Source organism: Ctenopharyngodon idella, chromosome 16, assembly GCF_019924925.1.
Source record: "Ctenopharyngodon idella isolate HZGC_01 chromosome 16, HZGC01, whole genome shotgun sequence".
Lineage (NCBI taxonomy): Eukaryota > Metazoa > Chordata > Actinopteri > Cypriniformes > Xenocyprididae > Ctenopharyngodon > Ctenopharyngodon idella.
The window spans coordinates 4,837,016-4,857,516 of NC_067235.1; the positions used below are offsets into that span (position 1 = coordinate 4,837,016).

The 20,501-nt window shown below is 38.1% G+C and overlaps 2 protein-coding genes across 4 annotated transcripts in view; both read left to right on the forward strand.

Moving 5' to 3' along the window:
- LOC127497574 (protein SOGA3) overlaps positions 1 to 20,501 on the forward strand; it is a 21,153-nt gene continuing 652 nt past the window's right edge. Inside the window, exons 1-8 of one of the 3 annotated variants that reach the window (XM_051866109.1) lie at positions 1 to 137; positions 1,986 to 2,709; positions 5,101 to 5,325; positions 5,532 to 5,690; positions 8,202 to 8,270; positions 8,640 to 9,827; positions 12,546 to 12,707; positions 15,932 to 16,076. In XM_051866109.1, the coding sequence (XP_051722069.1) occupies positions 2,035 to 2,709; positions 5,101 to 5,325; positions 5,532 to 5,690; positions 8,202 to 8,270; positions 8,640 to 9,827; positions 12,546 to 12,674 (2,445 nt within the window). In that variant the 5' untranslated portion in view covers positions 1 to 137; positions 1,986 to 2,034 and the 3' untranslated portion in view covers positions 12,675 to 12,707; positions 15,932 to 16,076. Of the gene's footprint in view, positions 138 to 1,985; positions 2,710 to 5,100; positions 5,326 to 5,531; positions 5,691 to 8,201; positions 8,271 to 8,639; positions 9,828 to 12,349; positions 12,708 to 15,931; positions 16,077 to 20,501 lie in introns of those variants that run through there. The other 2 variants (XM_051866110.1, XM_051866111.1) reach the window with 2 other exon arrangements.
- The window catches only part of soga3a (SOGA family member 3a), a 16,734-nt gene continuing 8,982 nt past the window's right edge, over positions 12,750 to 20,501 (forward strand). The window contains exons 1-2 of the mRNA XM_051866108.1: positions 12,750 to 15,851; positions 15,932 to 16,099. Coding sequence (XP_051722068.1) covers positions 15,516 to 15,851; positions 15,932 to 16,099 — 504 coding nt within the window. The 5' untranslated portion in view covers positions 12,750 to 15,515. The remainder of the gene's footprint in view (positions 15,852 to 15,931; positions 16,100 to 20,501) is intronic.

Consider the following 20,501-nt stretch of genomic DNA (forward strand, 5'->3'; position numbering starts at 1 on the left):
GTCTGATGGTCAAGTCTCCGCCCAGCGGTGACGTCACCTCGTGAATATTGATCCATTTTAATGGTGGTTTTACGACGCTGTACACTGCCATTATTTTTTGCCTGCGCCATGAAGATGAGAAGATGAGATGTTAAAAGGTAAGAATTGTGTTCATTTGTTATTATGGGATGTTTAAGTATGTTGTCTTTGCGTCTGTTGCTCGGCAGGTTACAAAGAAAGGCTTAAACGATTCATTCACCTTGGAAAGGTTATAAGAAAATACATCATCGTAAGGTCAATATTAAAACCCAATCAGTATAAAAATGACAACAATCAAGTCTCGGTGTACATGGACACGACCCTGTAGAATCTAAGATGACAATTTTAACGATAGCCTCTAGGCTTAGCCTAACTAAATTAATGTAAACGAGCCTGGTGCTTTAGCAGTGTCTCTGCATATAATTTATGATACTCCTCATTTACTTTTGAATCTCAGCTGCTGGTACATGATCGATGTCTTTATTATTTTGTGATTCTTTTTATCGTCCATATGAGTCGTCAGGATAACACTCGGGCCCATGTGGAAAATACTCGGTACAGTGAACGAAATAGACTAATTTGATCAAAAAGACGGGTACCTCTCCAAATATTAGTCTGTTCTAATATTATCAGAGACTTGCTGTAAAGGTTTACGTGCATAAGAATAGGCCTATCTGCTATATGAGCTGCACCATCACAACATCTGATCTGCCACATCCTCTGACTTCAGACAAATCAATCAGATCGACACCCTTTTTATTCAAGTCGGAAACATTGCTCAGTTACATTAGCTAGAAAGGGTTAGATCACGTAGAAATGGATCATTAAAGTAACAATTGCATGTTACACCATCTTGCAGCGTAATTTCTCCATTAATGGCCATATTCTGGGGTGCTGAGATGGGCTGGCACTGCTGGAAAATCCGCTCTGGGTTAGTTCACCCAAAAATGAAAATTCTGTCATTTATTACTCACTCTTATGTCGTTCCACACCCGTAAGACCTTCATTCATCTTCAGAACACAAATTAAGATATTTTTGATGAAATCCGATGGCTCAGTGAGGCCTCCATTGCCAGCAAGATAATTTACACTTTCAGATGTCCAGAAAGATACTAAAGACAAATTTAAAACAGTTCATGTGACTACAGTGGTTCAACCTTAATGTGAATAATGAGAATACTTTTGTGCGCCAAAAAAACAAAATAGCGATTTATTCAACAATATCTAGTGATGGGCGATTTCAAAACACTGCTTCATGAAGCTTCGAAGCTTTACAAATCTTTTGTTTCGAATCAGTGGTTCGGAGCGTGTATCAAACTGCCAAAGTCACGTGATTTCAGTAAACAAGGCACTCCGATTCTGATTCGAAACAAAAGATTTGTAAAGCTTCGAAGCTTCATGAAGCAGTGTTTTGAAATCGCCCATCACTAGATATTGTTGAATAAATTGTTATTTTGTTTTTTGGTGCATAAAAAGTATTCTCGTCGCTTCATAACATTAAGGTTGAACCACTGTAGTCACATGAACTGTTTTAAATGTCTTTAGTAGCTTTCTGGGCATCTGAAAGTGTTAATTATCTTGCTGTCAATGGAGGCATTGGATTTTATCAAAAATATCTTAATTTGTGTTCTGAAGATGAACAAAGGTCTTATGGGTGTAGAACGACATGAGGGTGAGTAATTAATGACATAATTTTCATTTTTGGGTGAACTAACCCTTTAAAGCTGGTCAAATCTGGTCACCATAGCTGGTAGACCAGTAAAAAAACAGTTGCCAGCTGGTCAAGATGTTTTTTGAGCTTCTACATGCTTTAAAGGCATCTGGATCTTTGAAGAGCGATGGTACTCTCTTTATTTTTTAAGAGAGTAGGTCTACCATTTCAATAAAATTCCATTATGATCTACACGCGAGTACATGCCCATTTTAATAGCCTAATTATAACATTGAAGCTGTTTCCCCCCTCACAGCTGCAGGATAAGATGGATCTTGCACACATGAACTCGCACAGATGACAGAATGGACTCTGTGGAAAGCAGCAGCATGAAGCAGCAGCAGCAGCGCGCGTCCTCGCCAGCCAGATTCAAAGACTCGCCGTCAAAAGCGGCTTCCAAAAGCGCGTCTGCCAAAGCCGCCGCGTCGAAGCCGGGCGGTAAAAGCAGCCGCTGTAACTCTCCAGTCACTGTCCACACCGGCAAAGACAGACACCCGGGCAAAGGCGCAGCCGCTGTCCACGCCACTGGTGCTGAAAGCCCGACTCTGAGAAGGGCGGAGAAGAACAAGAGCATCGAGGAGCGCAGCAGTTCCTCTGAGGAACCCTACGCCGCCGACGAGTCGCTTTTGGGAGCCGATGCTGCTCGGGTGGTGTCCGATCAGCCGAGCTCTACGAAATCCTCTCAGGGCAAAAGAGACAACGCGAAAGCTGATGGAGGCAAGCAGACGGCCAAGAGTGCTGTAGGATGCGGCCCGGGCTTCTGGAGGGAGGGATGCTTGCAGTCTGAACTCATACAGTTTCACATGAACAAAAGCTTGAAGAAAGAAAGCGGCATGGCAACGAAGACCTCGAGCTCGCCGGTGACGGAGCCGCAGCTGCCGCACGCGGACGCGAACCGGCCCTCGGAGGACTTACCTCCGCCAAACCAGGAGCTGCAGGAGGAGATCGAGAAATTAGAGGAGGAGAACGATTACCTTAAGGTAGGATGAGATAATACTGATGGTGCTTGTGTTGTTGGTGTTTTAAATGCGAGTGGAAATATGGTTCTATATTAAAAACTAATAATAGCTAATAAATGCATACTATACAAAGAATGTGTTACACGACTGTTGTAATGAACATAATTTCTTTTTTTAATTAAATTAATTTAGATATTTTCTTTTGCATCTCATAAGACCATCCTGAGAACAAAGAAAAAATCTTTTTAAGTAGTTTGGCATAATATTGTATTTATTATTTCTTTAAGAAATGGTAATTAATTAGATTTTTTTTTTATTTGATTAAATTGAAGTATTTAAAGAAAATATTATTAATAATTGAAAAATGTTTGTCCACCAAATCAAAGTATGATGTAACCATACTGGGTTGTGTTATCACTGTGAGTAGAAAACAATCAAATCTCTTGAAATATCAGATAAATTTACCTTTTTATAATAATATGGGTGGTAGATTAGTTCATATTGGTGTAACTACAAGAAAAATTTATGACATATATTTTCCAGTACATGATTAGAAAAAAACGTTTAACTTTGAAAAAAAAAAATCAAAACTTCTGCTGAAAGTGCAATAAAGTTTTTTTTTAAACTAGTGCTGTCAAACGATTAATCGCGATAAATTGCATCCAAAATAAAAGTTTTTGTTTACATAATATATGTTTGTGTATTGTGGAATTTTATTTTGTATATATAAATACACTCACATGCATGTATATATTTAACAAAAATATATTATATTTACATATAAAATATTTGTTTATATATAAATTATATATAAATATAAATATTTATACAACAGTTCATTCTGGTTCTTGAATCTGATTGGCTGAGAGGTCTTTCCAGCCATGCATATTCTTCTAGATCGCCATGGGAACCGTTTCACCATGTGAATCACTCAAGATCCATAAAGGTACTAAAAACATATTTAAATCAGTTCATGTGAGTACAGTGGTTCAATATTAATATTATAAATCGACGAGAATATTTTTGGTGCGCCAAAAAAAAAACAAAAAAAAACGCTGATTCATTATGCTCCGAAGCTTCCTGAAGCAGTGTTTTGAAATCGGCCATCACTAAATAATTCGTTATTTTTAATTTTTTTTTTTGGCGCACCAAAAATATTCTTGTCGCTTTATAATATTAATATTGAACCACTGTACTCACATGAACTGATTTAAATATGTTTTTAGTACCTTTATGGATCTTGAGAGAGGAAATGTCATTGCTCCCTATGTAGGCCTCATGGAGCCATCGGATTTCAACAAAAATATCTTAATTTGTGTTCCGAAGATTAACGAAGGTCTTACGGGTCTGGAACGACATGAGCGTGAGTAATAAATGACAGAATTTTCATTTTTGGGTGAACTAACCCTTTAAGAAATAGTCTGTTAGTGATTTCGACTTCAGTGAAAGTTACATTAATACGCCATTAGATGGCGGCAAAGACTGTCTTTATGAGTGAGTGAGTCGGTCGCAAAGACTTTTATATTGAAATGGACTGAAACAAGGAAACAAGGATGTTGTTTTTACTTTAAACAACATCTTACGAGACGCAACTGACAAATGCATTGACAAGTGCTGTGATGGGAAATCCTCTCAAATGTTAAAAGGACAAAGATAAAGATATCGCTTTCCTCAGTGGACATTCAAACTGATTTTGTGATTATGAATATAAGTTTGACCTGAAGAATATCAGCTAGATGCAGGTAATACACTCGCTCAGGCGATCTCTCTCTCATAATACTCTACATATTACAGTGAGTTTCAATGAAGCGACTCATCGTTCTTTCGTTACTAGATCTAAAGTGACGTTTCGGAATTAGTAATGGAGGCTTGGGCTCAACTGTTAAACTGTCAACTTGAGATTAGAATCCGTGGCGGAAGGAAGTAGTTCCTCACAAAAGAGGGTTAAAGACACTTCGTTGTTTTTTCTTATTTATTTACACACTCATGCCATCGAACTGTTGTATAAACGCAATATCACACTTGTAACCATGTGATATGGCTCTATATCAGCACGGCTGTGATTACCTACGGCCGAATCACAGCCGTGCTAATATACAGCCATATCGCACAGCTATTTCTCAAATATTTACATGTATGTGTGTATTTAATTAATATACACAGTACGCACACATATATTATGTAAACACAAACTATTATTTTGGATGCGATTAATCACGATTAATCGTTTGACAGCCTTATTTTGTTTCCAACAATCTTATTATTATTTCCAGCAACTTGACTGTTGACGTATGAATTTTAAACTAGATTTTTAAAAGATTACTCACCTTAGACATTGTTTTTTGTCACTAACCCACATAAAAATATTTCGCTCTTTTAACATGACTATGACATGAACTTGTGATTTATTAGCATGAAATTGAAGAAATGCGAGCAGAGATGGATGAAATGAGGGACACGTTCTACGAGGAAGACGCCTGTCAGTTGCAGGACATGCGGCGTGAGCTTGAGAGAGCCCATAAGAACTGCCGAATCCTTCAGTATCGCCTGCGAAAGGCGGAGAGGAAGCGAATGCGATATGCAGAAACAGGTGAAATTGACGGGGAGCTGCTGAGGAGCCTGGAGCAAGACCTTAAGGTAGAGGAAAATCCTAAAGACAAACTATGATGCCTGTAAACAAATCAATGCACAGGTCAGATATGATATTATTCACTTTGCTGCCAGCATACCTTTTCACTGTACTGTCAAAAAAGTAAAAAATACCGAATCACAAAACAACAACGAATGAGAGAAGTGTCAGTAACAAGACAACAACATCCCTAAAATGTTCTTTCCTCTACCAGGTGGCCAAGGATGTGTCTGTGCGACTGCACAATGAACTCGAGAATGTGGAGGAGAAACGAACGAAAACAGACGAAGAGAATGAAAGACTGAGGGAACAGCTGATTGAAGTTGAAGTGACAAAACAGGCTTTACAAAATGAGCTGGAAAAGGCCAAAGAGGTGAGAGCATCTGGAAACTGTATACAGATGTCAAACTAAACAGGAAGCCATTTTAACTAACCAGTAAAATAATCTATACATAACTATAAGATATGTCATCTCTCCATACACATCTGAAATATGCACAGACACATGTTTTCAAAGCATCATATGTTTTGAGAATACAGATATGTACTGCAAACACTGAAAAAAATGATACTTTGGACCAACTTAAAATACTCTTAATTTGTTACAGACAAATGTATTACTTTTACTCAATTAGTTTTACTAATATGAATCCGAAATATTTATTTTCCTTAAGACAAAACAAAGTAAAAAGATTATTTATTATAAAGACCATACCATACTTAATCAATATATTTTCTTTTGACATAAGCCAAAATGTTACGTAATGTAGGTCAATATAATAGTCTTAATATCACCATAAGCAAAACCTAAATTAGCTATAATATGGCAGCAGCATTTTCACTTAAGATAAAACTAATAACATTTTTACTTACTATGAATAAAGGCAACTTCAAAAGACCTTAATTTATAGAGTGATGCAGGTGTGACTTCAACTATTGGAAGACTAATTTGCCACTGCTTCCCTTTCCTATGGTTTTTATAATGGGGTTTTTCAATTTCAACATGTCCTCCGACCAATACGCCCATATAGGTTGTCACTTCCCTGAAATACGACCCATAGGAGCATTTGCTAAAGATGCGCCCCTATCAACAACAGGACACTGTCATTTTAATGCACTGTACCCTTTCATCTGCGTCATATTTCGGGTTTCGCGTAGCTTAATTGGTAGAGCATTGCAATGTACAACAATATGTGATCATGCGATCTTGGGTTTGATCCCAGGGAACGCATGTGCTCGTAAAGTGTATCACTATAAATCACTGAGGGTAGGTTTAGGGTTGTAGTAGGTGTAGTCGTTAATAAATTTTTTGCTAAATGGAAATAGGACAAATTGTGGGTAAAGGCAGGAACACACCAAGCCGACGGTCGGCCGTCGGGCAGTTTTTGTTTCTTCGGCCGACTAAGTTTTCTCAGTGTGTTCCGCACCGTTGGCTGAAGTTGGTCCTCGACAGCTTTTTTTAGGCCGATTCGACAAGTTGGCGACGGCGTCGGCGCTCGTCGGTCCGTCGGGCCATCTGATCATTCTGATTGGCTGTTCAGCTACTGCCACCTGCTAGTACGGAAAGGCATTTCATCTTAAGCAGGCGCAGAACGGACATGCTACTTGGCCGTCGGCTGTCGAGCGTCGGTTTGGTGTGTCAGGGCAACTTTGGACCCAGACGCTGCCGACATGAGCCAACCCCGCAGTCTGCTTTTGTCGCCACTAGTTTGTTGGCGTTGGCTTGGTGTGTTCCTGCCTTAAGGGACCGTGTAAAAAGTCCACACATTGCATTTAAATGAACACGCATTTTATTCTTATCTAGTTATTCTTATCTAGTTACTTAATAGATATGTTTTTTAAAATATACAAAACAGCTTCGTAATGTCAAAATGGGTGTGAGTAATTTTCATTGCAGAACAAAACATCCAGGTATCATCAAGTTATGTTTACCACAGACCTTATTTTACTCATAAATTGAAAAACCCCATTATAAAAATCCTAGGGATGCACGATATATCGGCCACCATATCGGTATCGGCCGATATATGTTCATTTTTAATGTTATCATCATCTTTTATTATATTAAAGCTGATAAATAATGGATTATTTCCTTCAGCTAAGACACTTTAGATGCGCACTGCTCACCATGATGGTTTTGAATTGCTGGAAATTTGATTGAAGTTACTTCAGAAAAGAAAAAAACAGTTAAGTGCAACATATGCAGCACAAGTCTGTCATATGGGCTATATAAAATCATAATGAGAACATTATAATTGTGCATGAGACATGGCTTTTAATTGTGAAACTTTTGTTTTTGTAATCAGGCTCTCAAAAATGATATAAAAATTTGGATTTAAATTTATCGGCCAATATATCGGTTATCAGCTTTCAAATATAAAGAATTATCAGTTATCGTAACGGCCAAATTTTTCATATCGGTGCATCCCTAAAAAATCCATAGGAAAATCTCGAGGGAACCAGTGACGAATTAGTCTTTAGGGTTTTGACATCACATCTGCATCACTCTATTGTGATGTTTTTAAAAAATATATGTATCATATTTTCTGTTATATGCTTAAAAAAACAGCAGAAAAATTATAAAACCACAATAATTTCTGCAGCCAGTAAAGCTAGCCAGTATGTGTTCTGCACATCAACACTCTGGTGTCAAGCGAAAATACTGTATAAATAAAATAGTTTATTGTATTTTTATTTGTATCTATGGAGAGTGTTATTTGCTTTTAGACAAACTGAACAAAACCATGATATTTGATTAGACCAATATAAAAATGCACTTTCACAAAATGACAGTTGTTTCACTTTTTCAGTGTAGATAATGAAGTTCCATTATGTTTATTCCAATGCACTGCAAATTTTGAACATGTGAAAATATTTCTATCAGCTTTCTCTAAAACGAAGAGGAAAAGATGTACAGAAATCAGAGAAGAGGACTCCACAAACCCCAACAGAGGTAAGAAACATTCAAATGTTATTTGCATCAGGATTATAGCAGCTTAAGAGTAGAGATTTCTGACTTTTGGTTTTGTTCTGCTTGGCTGTGGTACAAGCACAAGCAGAATCCTTTGCCAACCAGTTGGCAACATAAACAAATGTGCAAGCAGGGCCGGCGCCAATGGGGGACCCCCAAACGAATTACTGTGAATTTTTCAGTGTAAATATAGCAAACGCCTCTGTCACCTAAAAATTTTCATTAGCCAAGCATTTTTTCAGAGTCCTACCTAATGCTCCTATGCCCATTGATTTGCACCAACAGCATCAATGCATTAACAATTTGACAGCAACTTCAACACCATTTTCCAAACTATATTTTCTTCCATAGGAGGAAAATGAAGATCTAAAATGCCAGTTGGCCTTCATCAAGGAGGAGGCTATCTTAATGCGGAAGAAAATGGCTAAGATAGACAAAGAGAAGGACCGTTTAGAGCAGGAGCTCCTGAAGTACCGCTCCTTTTATGGTGATGTAGACAGTCCTCTCCCCAAAGGCGAGGCTGGAGGTCCCCCCACCACCCGAGAGTCCGAGCTGAAGCTCCGTCTGCGGCTGGTGGAAGAAGAAGCCAATATTTTAGGTCGCAAAATTGTGGAGCTGGAAGTAGAGAACCGCGGGCTGAAGGCAGAGTTGGATGACCTGCGCGGGGAGGAGCTGGCTGGTGGGACGACAGACCCGTCGTCCAGAGAGCAGAGCGAGGCGCTGTCTGAACTCCGGCAACAACTGCAGTTGGTGGAGGACGAGGCTGAACTTCTGCGCCGTAATTTGGCTGACGTGGAAGAGCAGAACAAGAAAATGACCAGCGAGCTCAACAAGCTCAAATACAAGGCAGGGTCACATGAGGGCTCACGCTACAACAGCGGGGCCATCGATGCCGCAAAGTTTGAAGCTCTGCAGGAAGAGCTGAAGGCCGCCAGGCTGCAGATCAACGAACTGAGCGGGAAGGTGATGCAGCTGCAGTATGAAAACCGTGTGCTGCTGTCCAACATGCAACGCTACGATCTGGCGTCCCACCTGGGCATCCGCGGCAGCCCGAGGGACAGCGACGCAGAGAGCGACTGTGGCCGCAGGGAAAGCGACGATGACTGCTCTCGGCTCCCGCCGCATCGCAAACGTGAGGGTCCCGTGGGTGGCGAAAGTGACTCAGAGGAGGTCCGCAACATCCGGTGCCTCACTCCTACTCGCTCCCTCTACACCCCAGAGGGACGTTTTTTAACAAGAAGCTTCAAGGACCGCCAGCAGATGATTGATATCCGTATGGAGGCGGAAAGATTGAGCAGGACCATCGATAGACTCATTGCTGACACCAGCACCATCATTGCAGAAGCTCGCGTTTACGTGACCAACGGTGAGCTGTTTGGAAGAATGGATGATGATGATGAGGGCGGACGAATACGAGAGCACGAGCTGCTTTACCGCATCAATGCTCAGATGAAAGCTTTCAGGAAGGAGCTGCAGAACTTCATCGACCGCCTAGAAGTCCCAAAACCAGAGGATCGAGAAACTGAAGAACCTCTGTCAGTAAGTACAAATGATTATACAAGACTTACACAAACCTGTTTAAAGTGCCCCTATTATGCTTTTTTCAGATATTACCTTTCATGTAGTGTGGAATATAGCTGTTTGTGAATGTAAAAGGTCTGCAAAGTTTCAAAGATCAAAGTGCACTGTAAATGGAGTTATTGTCTCCCAAAAGAAAGAACCGATTCTGAACTGCCTGAAACAAGTTGTCAGTAATTCCGGTCTTACTTCCTGCTCAAACCTATACATAGGTTTGTAACAAATCCTTGACAATTGCCAGCCTATTGTCAAGGATGGGTGAAGGGATGAGGCGAGGACTCAAGAATGCAGATATGGGCTTTTTATCAATCAAAAAATAAAACAAAACAAACAAAAAAAATACCCCTTGGGGGAGAACATGACCGGCTGGACTAGGCAAGACAGGACAAGGCAGGGAACAACAGGGAGCAGGTAAACATGATGCACATACGACAATGATCATTTGATGATGAAATTATGTTTTTTTTTAACAAAGTTCAGGAGACTTGACTCTGTTCCATGACAGTTTTCCGGCATCCCTCCACCTTCCATCTCCTCACTTCTAACTATTCCTATCCCAACTTGGGATGGGGGAGTACTCTGGGTTCAGGTCAAATTCTGAGCTCGGAGCACTCCCCTTGGACAGCACGCCAAATATGCATAACCTTTACTCTGTTTAATTATATGTAAGTTTGAATTCATGAACTGGCTAGAGGTGGACTTGTTTCTCCTCCTTCTTCGGCGGGAGATTGTTGGAGAACTGGAGGTTTCACTGTCTGACGGAGGAAGGGTTAGAACCATGTGAGGGGGCACTATTGCTGCAGTGCTGGTTTTTGAGTCCTTTATCCCTTCACCCATCCTTCACAGAAGAGCATATGGCCCGAGCAAACTCGAAACAGCACACTCACAAAACAAAACCAGAGTGCATGAGAATGAGCGAATGCTTATCCCTTGCACTCATAACAGAAGACAAACACATGGAGCATGAATGTCCGAACCCCAACACAGAACCGAAACCAAACTAGACTGAAGTGCCAGGATCCGAACACTGCGCTCCGCACACAAAACAACTCATATAGACGGGAGAGCGTACAGCCAAACGAACTCGGAACCGCATGCTCACAATGATGAGACAGTAGGAGTGTCAGTTCTCTGTCACCAAACAAGAATAAACCAGACCGAAGTGACAAAACCCTGCCACCAGTGGTCTTCATTGGCTGCCCGTGAACAATGCCTACTTTGTACACTGTAGTTGTAGCCGAGGCCTGGAAGAGTTTGGTTCGTGTTGTCGACATGTTGAGAAGACGAAATCCTTCCTGCGAATGCAAATTCACATCGCATGCACTTCCAAAGGAAGAGGACTCGCACTGGAATTGATACAAGTGCTGAGGAAGATCCAGAGCTGAAATTCAGATGTAGTAATGGGCAGTTGGTTTCCGACACGTGATGTAAGCAGTTAACAAATCACAACAGACTAGGACATCTGACCAATCAGAGCAGAGTCGGCTCTCGGAAAAGAGTGGTTTAGAGAGACTGAATTCTATATTGAACCGCTTCAGACACTGAGAAAAGAGGTAATGCTGCAATGAATATTATGAGAAAACTAAAGTGTTTTTTGATCTTAGTTGCATGTAAACCTATTGTAGGAGACCTCCAAAACAAAACTAGGAACCTTGACAATAGCATAATGGGGCACTTTAAAGGAAACGTTTAGCCAAAATGAACATTCAGTCATCCTCATGACATTCTGACCCTGTATGCCATTTTTTTTGACCAAACAAGACATTTTGAAGAATCTTACAATTTTATTGTAATTTCATCTGTCAAGCTCCAAAAAGGACAAAAACACCATAAAGCATGATTAAATTAACCCAAATGACTTATATTCATGAAGAAGTTTTATGTGATGAAGATACTACATTTTATGTTGTTTATATACAATGATACAATTTCTCATTCTGCCATAAATCTCAAATCAAATATAGCAGTTTTGACCTCAGTGACATTTTGTCATAAGACGAATTATTTTTGAAGATGTTACTGATTTCAAACTTGAGGTGATGTGACAAAATGTGTCATGTTTGATGTGACAGCTATGGTAGAGAGCAGGATTTTTAGAGAATAATGATTTCATTTTTGTCCTGTTTGTCACACAGTGAGTCAAAAAAATGGCATAAAGATTCTTTGAATTTTAGATAAATAAATGCATACATACAGTACATATTTACAATAACAGCATATGGGTTTGGAACAATGATGAGTAAATAATGACAAAATTGTCATTTTGGGGTGAACTATTCCATTAATTTCTTACATACTGTATAATATATATATATATATATATATATATATTTTTTTTTTTTGTATGGATGATTGTGATATTCGCTTTTTCCCCCCTCAATAATCTTGATCATATGTAATGAATATTGCACTTTTCTGCCTCTCTTTAGACTCACTGTTCCTCTCTTTCTTATATTTCCTCTTCCATTTTGATATCAACCCAGATGTTTCAACCTATTATTTTGCTTATTCTCATTCTTGTTTTATTCTCATCTTTATCGTATGCCACTATTTTCAAGCTAGTCTTTCTTTTCACTCTTTTCTTTGTTCTGTAATCTTCATTTCTTTTATTTATAGTTTTGTTACTTTTATGTACAGTTTTGTTACTTTCTATCTTTTCTTTTTGTTCTGTTTTCTTAGTTTATCATATTGATTTTGGACATGTCATCAAGGTTACACACGGTACAGGAAGCGATGATCATTTCAGGCACAGACTGCAGTCACTCAACCAAACACAAGCGTCCACTCACAATCTGCGATGAAAGATGAGCTGCTTCTCTGTTTGTATAGTCAGTTTATTTGGTGAGTATTTTTTGTGTATTTCATTAACTTATTACATTTAATATAGTTTAAATTATATGTATTAGCATTGTGTCCTGATTATCTGAATATTTATATAGAATATGAAAGCTTTATTTTTTGGACTGTTAAAGATGTTAAAACATCTGAGCATCATACATTAGTAAAAAAAAAAAAAGATTTGTCGGTGCTTCTTTGCAGCATGTTTATTCTCATCGAGAATCATTTCCCCTGTTCTCTCAAGATCCCTCAGTTGGCCTTATGGGTCTTTGGAGATGAAAAAGTTGTTACATTATATGTGATAAGTGTCCTGGATCTAAGTATCATCTTTTAACAGATGACAAAGGGAACCCTCTTTCTGAATCTCCAGTGCATTTTTTAAAGTACATGTAACTCTTTTGGCATCAGGCTGTAAAACACATTTGAAATGTGATATATATTTCTATTGTTGTTTTCCCTTACAAAATAGAAGTATACTTCAAGTTAATTTTATTAAGTGTACTTAAGTAATGTTCAAGTATATTTTTAAGTATACTTTATATGGTAAGTATACTAATATCAATGTACAAGTAGTATACTTGTAAGTGTACTATTTCAATACAGCTTGGGACTAAATTGGCCCACTTTTAGTATATAAAAAGTATACATTTAAGTGTACTATAAATATAACAGTAGTAAACTTTAAGTACACAACTAGTTCACAACTGTTTCTCATTTGTACTGAATCTGTACTACAAGTGAACTTATAAGTAAACTAGTAGTTTACTATTTTAATACTTGTAGCACATTTTTTAGTATATGAAAGTACACTTTGAAGTATACTCTCAGTAAACTACTAGTTTAGTAGTTTTACACTGCAAGTATACTTGTAAGTTTTCTTTAAGTTAACATAATATCATACGGACAGTTTACTATTTGTATAATATTTTTGCATTTTAAGTATACTACTATTTTCCTATTTAGATATTATTTTTTAATACTTGAAATATACCTTTAACTGTACTTTAACTCTTTCCATTTTAAAAACATTTTATTCTAGCTTCATGCATCCTTTTTTATCAACACATGAACGTGGCTGTTTCATAAAAAAAACCCAACATTTTAAACAAAAGGCTGAGAAAATCGCATTTTTGTGAAAGACTACGTCCGGATGGGATTCAGAACGATGATCAAAACACAGATGGAGTAGATTGAGTCCGTCAACACCTTCGAAGCTTCACAGTCGTTTCCTCTTCATGGCTTTAACATTTCATTTTGTAACGTTAGGCAGTTTTGATTGCATAAAATTGATGATCGCGTTATTTTACATTTGCCTTAGCAATTTTCCAACACTTGTTCAGAAGAAGTGTAATAGCACCCCCTACCGTATGACAGTGAAAACATGGATAGCCGAGAAATTCAGTCAGTGGCGTGGAAATAGTAATGTAGATTATTATGTGGACTAGTCTACACAAAAATTCAGATACTCAGAATTATGAACATCTGTTTTCTTTATAAATCAATATTTTCAAACAATGTAAGTTTATAAGACAGTATGTAAAAAAGTATTTAATAGGCTACTCAATCAAGAGACTGAACACAACTAGAAACTTAAAAATTCTTAATTATACTTTTAAGTATATCTTGATCAAAAGATTGAGTACAAGTATACACCAAATAAACTTAAACTTTTCTGTAAGTACAAGTCGAGTATAGGCTACTTAAGTGCAATTTTAAGTATATTTCTGAGACGTACATAAAAAAGTAGTATATTTTAGTTTAAAAGAAGTATACTAATAGCACACTTTAATAAACTTTTTCGTAAGGGTTAATGGTTGAAGATCACAGTTATGATGACTATCTACTGTACACTGTAAACAGTGAATATGGGCAGCTGTTGTTTCCTACTTTTCCACTGATTGTGAACCTTAAAAATGAAGATTCTTACTGTTTCTGTTGAGATGTTTGTGTTCTCTGTCTTTTTTGATTCTCGTGGTTATCATGAAAGGGAATATAGTCTTTGCTTGCCTGTTGTGAGGTATAGTCGAGTGAAACGGCTTCTCGAACAAGAAAAAATGTTGGGCGGGACTTGATTTTGTCCATGGGGAATTGATTGGATGGTTGTAGTTTGCAATTGGTCGATGTCGCGTAAGTGACAGGTTGCTCCGCCCTCGCGCCAGAGAGATGTGCTTTAGAGGGAGGGGAAGTTATTTTGAATAAAGATTATGTAAAAATGAATGTAAAAAGTAATGATGTGCACGGATAAATCATTTATACTGCAGTATTCCATTAAAAAAAATAAGAGTTGTCATTTTTGATTTAATGGTGACTTTAAAGTTGGACGCTGAATGACTCGCGCTCAACAGATATGCCTACAACATAGTTACAGAGGTAAAAATACATGCGAACTCTTACATCAGTGAGCTCAGAGTATTTTAGGCTGTTGACTCTGAGTGTCGGTGTCATTTTCAGTCTGAAGCAGAGTAAGCTAATGGATAACTTCAATATGCAGTTCACTAGCTTAGTTTAGTAAAGAAAAATAATGTAGAGTGAGAATTTATAACCTGAAGGATGCACAGTAGTTGAGAGGATACTATACTATTTTCAGTGTGAATTCGGCGTCTCCGGAGAATGACAGGCTGACCTTGTCGTCCTTTATTGACATGGAAGGAACAAATGCGCCCGGCGCAGAGAGCGCAGGCTGGGCTGCGGAGGAGATGGCAGAAATGGCTGGTTTCGGATAATCAATAGTGTGTTTTTTCACGGGGGACTGTAACCGCAAATAATTTTTAAAAAAAGAAAAAGAGAGAGGCTGTTATTCGTGACTGAAAGATGTGGAATGCGTTTGGAAATGGATCAAGCGGGTATGTGAGCAAGGCGCAAGGCTGGGAGTTCGTCCCGTGCTCTCGTCTAGAGAGGCCGGGTAAGAAGGTCCAGAGTCCCGCCCGGGTTCGATCGTTCCCGAGCAACCTTCTGGAGCAGCTTCCACCTGGACCTGCTGCTGCTGCATCCGATGCGACTCGCGGACAAACTCCGAGTCAGGAGCTACAAAGTCCACACACACGCCTAAAAAAGAAATTCGAGGACTTTAAAAAGCGCTACGATCACGAGAAAGAGGAGTGGAGAATGGAGAAGGAAATGCTTTTGAGACAAGTTGCTGATATACAAGTACAAACACAAGCATGCGACAGCAGTGGTTTTGACCAATCAGCAGAGTGCATTTCTCTTATTCTGCGTTGTGTTTGCAGGGTGGAGAGAACAGAAGGATATTGTTGGATCTGAAGTGTGTTTTAGAAGAGGTGCAGTCGGGGGTGAAGCGTCAAGAAAGTAAACGGGGTGAGCTGGAGCTGCAGTACATTCAGGATCGATGCGCGTGGGAACTGGAGCGATCAGAGCTGAAAAGGCGCATTACTCAGGTATGAAACGTATAGCCTACTATAGCATATGTATTTTAAGATTATTTCTGTGATGATAGGGGAGGTTTATTTCTAAGGTTGGTTTATTTTTGAAAGTATAGACATAAACCGAAAGTGTTGGAAGCTGCTATTCGACATTTGCACCGTAATTTCCAGATAGTTTATTGAACACAGACTATAGCGTGGCATGGTGCCACAGTAGACGGGGTAAGTTGTCACAATGCGAACTTGTTTATTGATATTGATTTGAGACGAATAACTTTTTTGGGGATATGAAGTAGAACATTTAGAATTACATTTTAAATCCTTGCATATCTTTATTTAAAAATGTATTATAAAAGATGGGTTAAATATGGACAAACCCAGCGATTGGGTTGTTTTGACCCAGCGGTTGGGGTAAATGTTTGCCCAACCTGCTGCATAGTTTTATTTAACTCAACTATTGTTTAAAAATGACTATATGGCTGGCTTAAAATGAACCCAAAATATGTTGGAAATTAAAAATCAGACACACAATTACTAAAGGCAACAATAATAATCAAAAGGTGAGCATTTATAAATGTATATAAATGTATAAATTAATAAATGTTTATGTTTATTAATAAATTATTTATTAAACTTATTAATGTTAATTTATTAAACATATTAATAAATGTTGATTTCCAACCTATTTTAGGTTCATTTTAAACAAGCAATACAGTAATTTTTAAACAATAGTTGAGTTAAATAAAACTACCCAGCAGGTTGGGTCAAACATTTAACCCAACCACTGGACTAAAACAACCCAATCACTGGGTTTGTCCATATTTAACCCAACTTGGGTTATTTTTAACCCAGCATTTTTTAGAGTGTACAATATTTAATTGCTTTTTCAGCCAAATGTAAAATTTGTATAAAGATTTTTAATTTCCAACATATTTTGGGTTTATTTTAAGCCAGCCATATAGTCATTTTTAATCAATAGTTGAGTTAAATGAAACTGGCCAGCACGTTGGGCAAACATTTAACCCAACCTAATTGCTGGGTTTGTCCATTTTCAACCTAACTTGGGTTGTTTTTAACCCAGCATTTTTTTTTTTTTTTTTTTTTGCACATACACCCATACCAACAAAAGAATATTTTTGGGTTAAATCAGGTAGAAAAAGCTCTTTAAGGTAACAGTTGTAGGTTACCACTTTTTACAGTGTATGAAAAGTTTTGCACTAAAAAAAAAAGAAGATAGATAAAGCACATAGCTAATGTCAAAGTTTTTAATTATTTGTTGGTTTTCTAATGGTTGTCATTGAGCATAGCTCAGAGATTGCATAGGCTTTATGTAACACAAGCACTATCAAGTGCAAATATATCCTGTCAACAGCAGCTCTGTGTGTAAGCGGCCACAGACGACCAGGTCTTTTGCGGTATTAGACAATATATTTCATCAACGAATGAAAAAAAAATTCGGCATGTCACGGTTGCAAATGTAAGAGTAATATGCAAAGCAAACTAATGTGGAAACTATGTTACCGAACTAAAAATAGCATCCACCTTAGTGCGTTTTCCCTCTCGTATGGAATGCTTTCATTTCTGTTTGTGACATCCTTATAAAGACACTGTCCAGATCGTCTTGTATTTACTATCCATTGTGAGAGAAGATTTCAATCCGGTCTAGGGCTTTATTGTAAGTGTGAGTTAGTGACTCAGAGCAACTCCTAATACAGTAGAACAGATGGCATTGTTGAGATAAAGAGGAGAGGAGCTTCGGATTGTTGTGTGAAGGCATATCTTGTGACGGACTACACCTCAGGACATAAACTAGACACAAGACTTCATACTCTGCTGCAATCTAAATTAAACATACCTAATAATGGTGTACTAGTGATCTTGTATTGATGATTTGATGTTTTACATTATGAAACTATGTACTCATCTGTCGCTTGACCACAACTGCACTTGTTTAAATTCAGAAAATGATTTGGGGTTTAACCACACCAATCCACCCAAAGTATTGGTTGGTGCAGAGAACAGAATTCAGGGAGGGGTCGAAGTGAACTGTAAAAAGTTGTTTTCTTTTCAGTCCACATCCTACCACAGCACATACTTTTGTCCCAGTGGATTTCTTAGGTTTACCACTAGGCTTTCACAGCAGGGTATTTGCCAGCATATTTCTGAGCATATTTTTGATCTTTAAAACAGAGATGAGTTGCTCCAGGGCCCCACCCTTAGGAATGTGAGATGCTAAAGGATTGGTCTTGCTGTCTATTAATAGAGAGCTGTTTTTGTGACATTGTTACACAGAGTGCACTGCAACCACGGTAATTATATTTTAGTCTTAAAACTAGCAGCACTCTTGCACTCTCAACTCTGGTTACATGTCACATCAGTGTTTCACATGCCCTCTGCTTGTAAACACATGCTGCTAGTGCACCCAGGAGAACGCATAGGTTTAATGACAGTGTGCCAGAAGATTTTAGTACTATAAGAGTGCACTGTTTGTACAAACACTGCTTTGCTCTGGTTCGTTGCTATATGAACCATAAATAAGATTCACCTATTTTTGTCTTTGCTGTTGCCCATGGAGGAGCATGCAGGTTTAGTCCAAGACTTAACTTCACAGCTGAGTTGTCAGCTATATTATTAAGAATTTACAGGGATCATGAACTGCATTTTTTTTATTATTTTATAATATTTTCTGAGGTGCACGTATAATAACATCAAAAATGATCATAATTTAGAAATAAAAGGCATTTTTCCTACCCAGATTTTAGCCCTCTGATTTGCACACTCTGTTTGAAGGGGCGTGTCTGCTGTGAGACTTCAGTGTAAACGCCCACTGCTGTGATTGGCTGACATATTTGCATATGAAATAAGTATTACATGTGGAATTCTCTTGAAATCTTTTACTATGTTTTTACTATTACAGCTGTCAAGATGAACTTATCGTGCAAAGTGTTGATTATAGCATTATATTTAGATCTACTCCCGTCGCATGAAAAGTTGCAGCGATGAGCATTGTAGGTGATCACAGACATCTCTGTTGAGCGCATGAATGGGGTGATCTCTTCATTGCAACTCGATTTTTGCGCACTAACGAATGCTTTCATCATAACTAACAGTGCAAACATGACGTAAAAGAGATTCATTGTGCAGTGTAGACAGTGTCATTGATTATAACAGGAGTTATAGAAATGTACCAAACAAAGAAATGATGCTCTACTGAGACATTCACATAGTTGAAAATAAATAACCACTTTCCTAGCATTAGGATCCTTTCGTCATAATGTGAAAAATTCCAAATAAGTCTTTTTCTGAGATTGGATTCAATAGAAGCTGTTTTTGGACCACTGAGGAAGTTTTGAGTTTTGAATCTTACAGGATTTTTTAATAGTACAATGACCTCTTACATGTCAAAAAATCAAGGAAAATTATTAATACTCACTGCAGGTGATTTAAGGCACTGAACTATTGGGGAGCTGTCAGTTCTGTTAATCGGCTAAGCTCATTTCAAATGATCTACAAGTCTGATTTTGTCGGGCGTAGTGGAATAGTGGCATTGTCAAATGTTCAGAAGACTGTATTTTGAGGTTTGGTAAGTTTAATGTTCTTGACAAAAGCTCACTGAGGTTGTTTAAAGAATTAGTGCACTTCAGAATTAGAATTTCCTGATAATTTACTCACCTCCATGTCATCCAAGATGTTTATGTCTTTCTTTCTTCAGTTGAAAAGAAATTAAGGTTTTTGAGGAAAACATTCCAGGATTTTTCTCCATATAGTGGACTTCACTGGGGTTCAGCGGGTTGAAGGTCCAAATGTCAGTTTCAGTGCAGCTTCAAAGGGCTTTAAACGATCCCAGACGAGGAATAAGGGTCTTATCTAGCAAAACGATCTGTCATTTTCTAAAAAAAAATAAAAATTTATATACTTTTTAACCACAAATGCTCGTCTTACACTAGCTCTGCGACGTGCATAATCATGTTGAAAAGGTCATGTGGAAATACCACGGTAGGGCAAAAAACTCCATCTCATTTTCTCCTCCAACTTCAAAATTGTCTGACATCGTTGTTTTACCTTTTTTTGTCAAGGGCGTTTGACTTAGTCTTTGCACATTCACTTTGTAAACACTGGATCGGTACTTCTGCCTACGTGTTGTGTGACCTTTCCAACATGATTACGTAATGCGTGGCGCATTGCAGAGCAGTGCAAAACGAGCATTTGTGGTTAAAAAATATATACATTTTTATTTTTTTTAGAAAATGACCAATTATTTCACTAGATAAGACCTCGTCTGGGATCATGTAGAGCCCTTTGAAGCTGCACTGAAACTGACATTTGGACCTTCAACCCGTTGAGCCCCAGTGAAGTCCACTATACTATACTAAAAATCCTGGAATGTTTTCCTCAGAAACCTTAATTTCTTTACGAC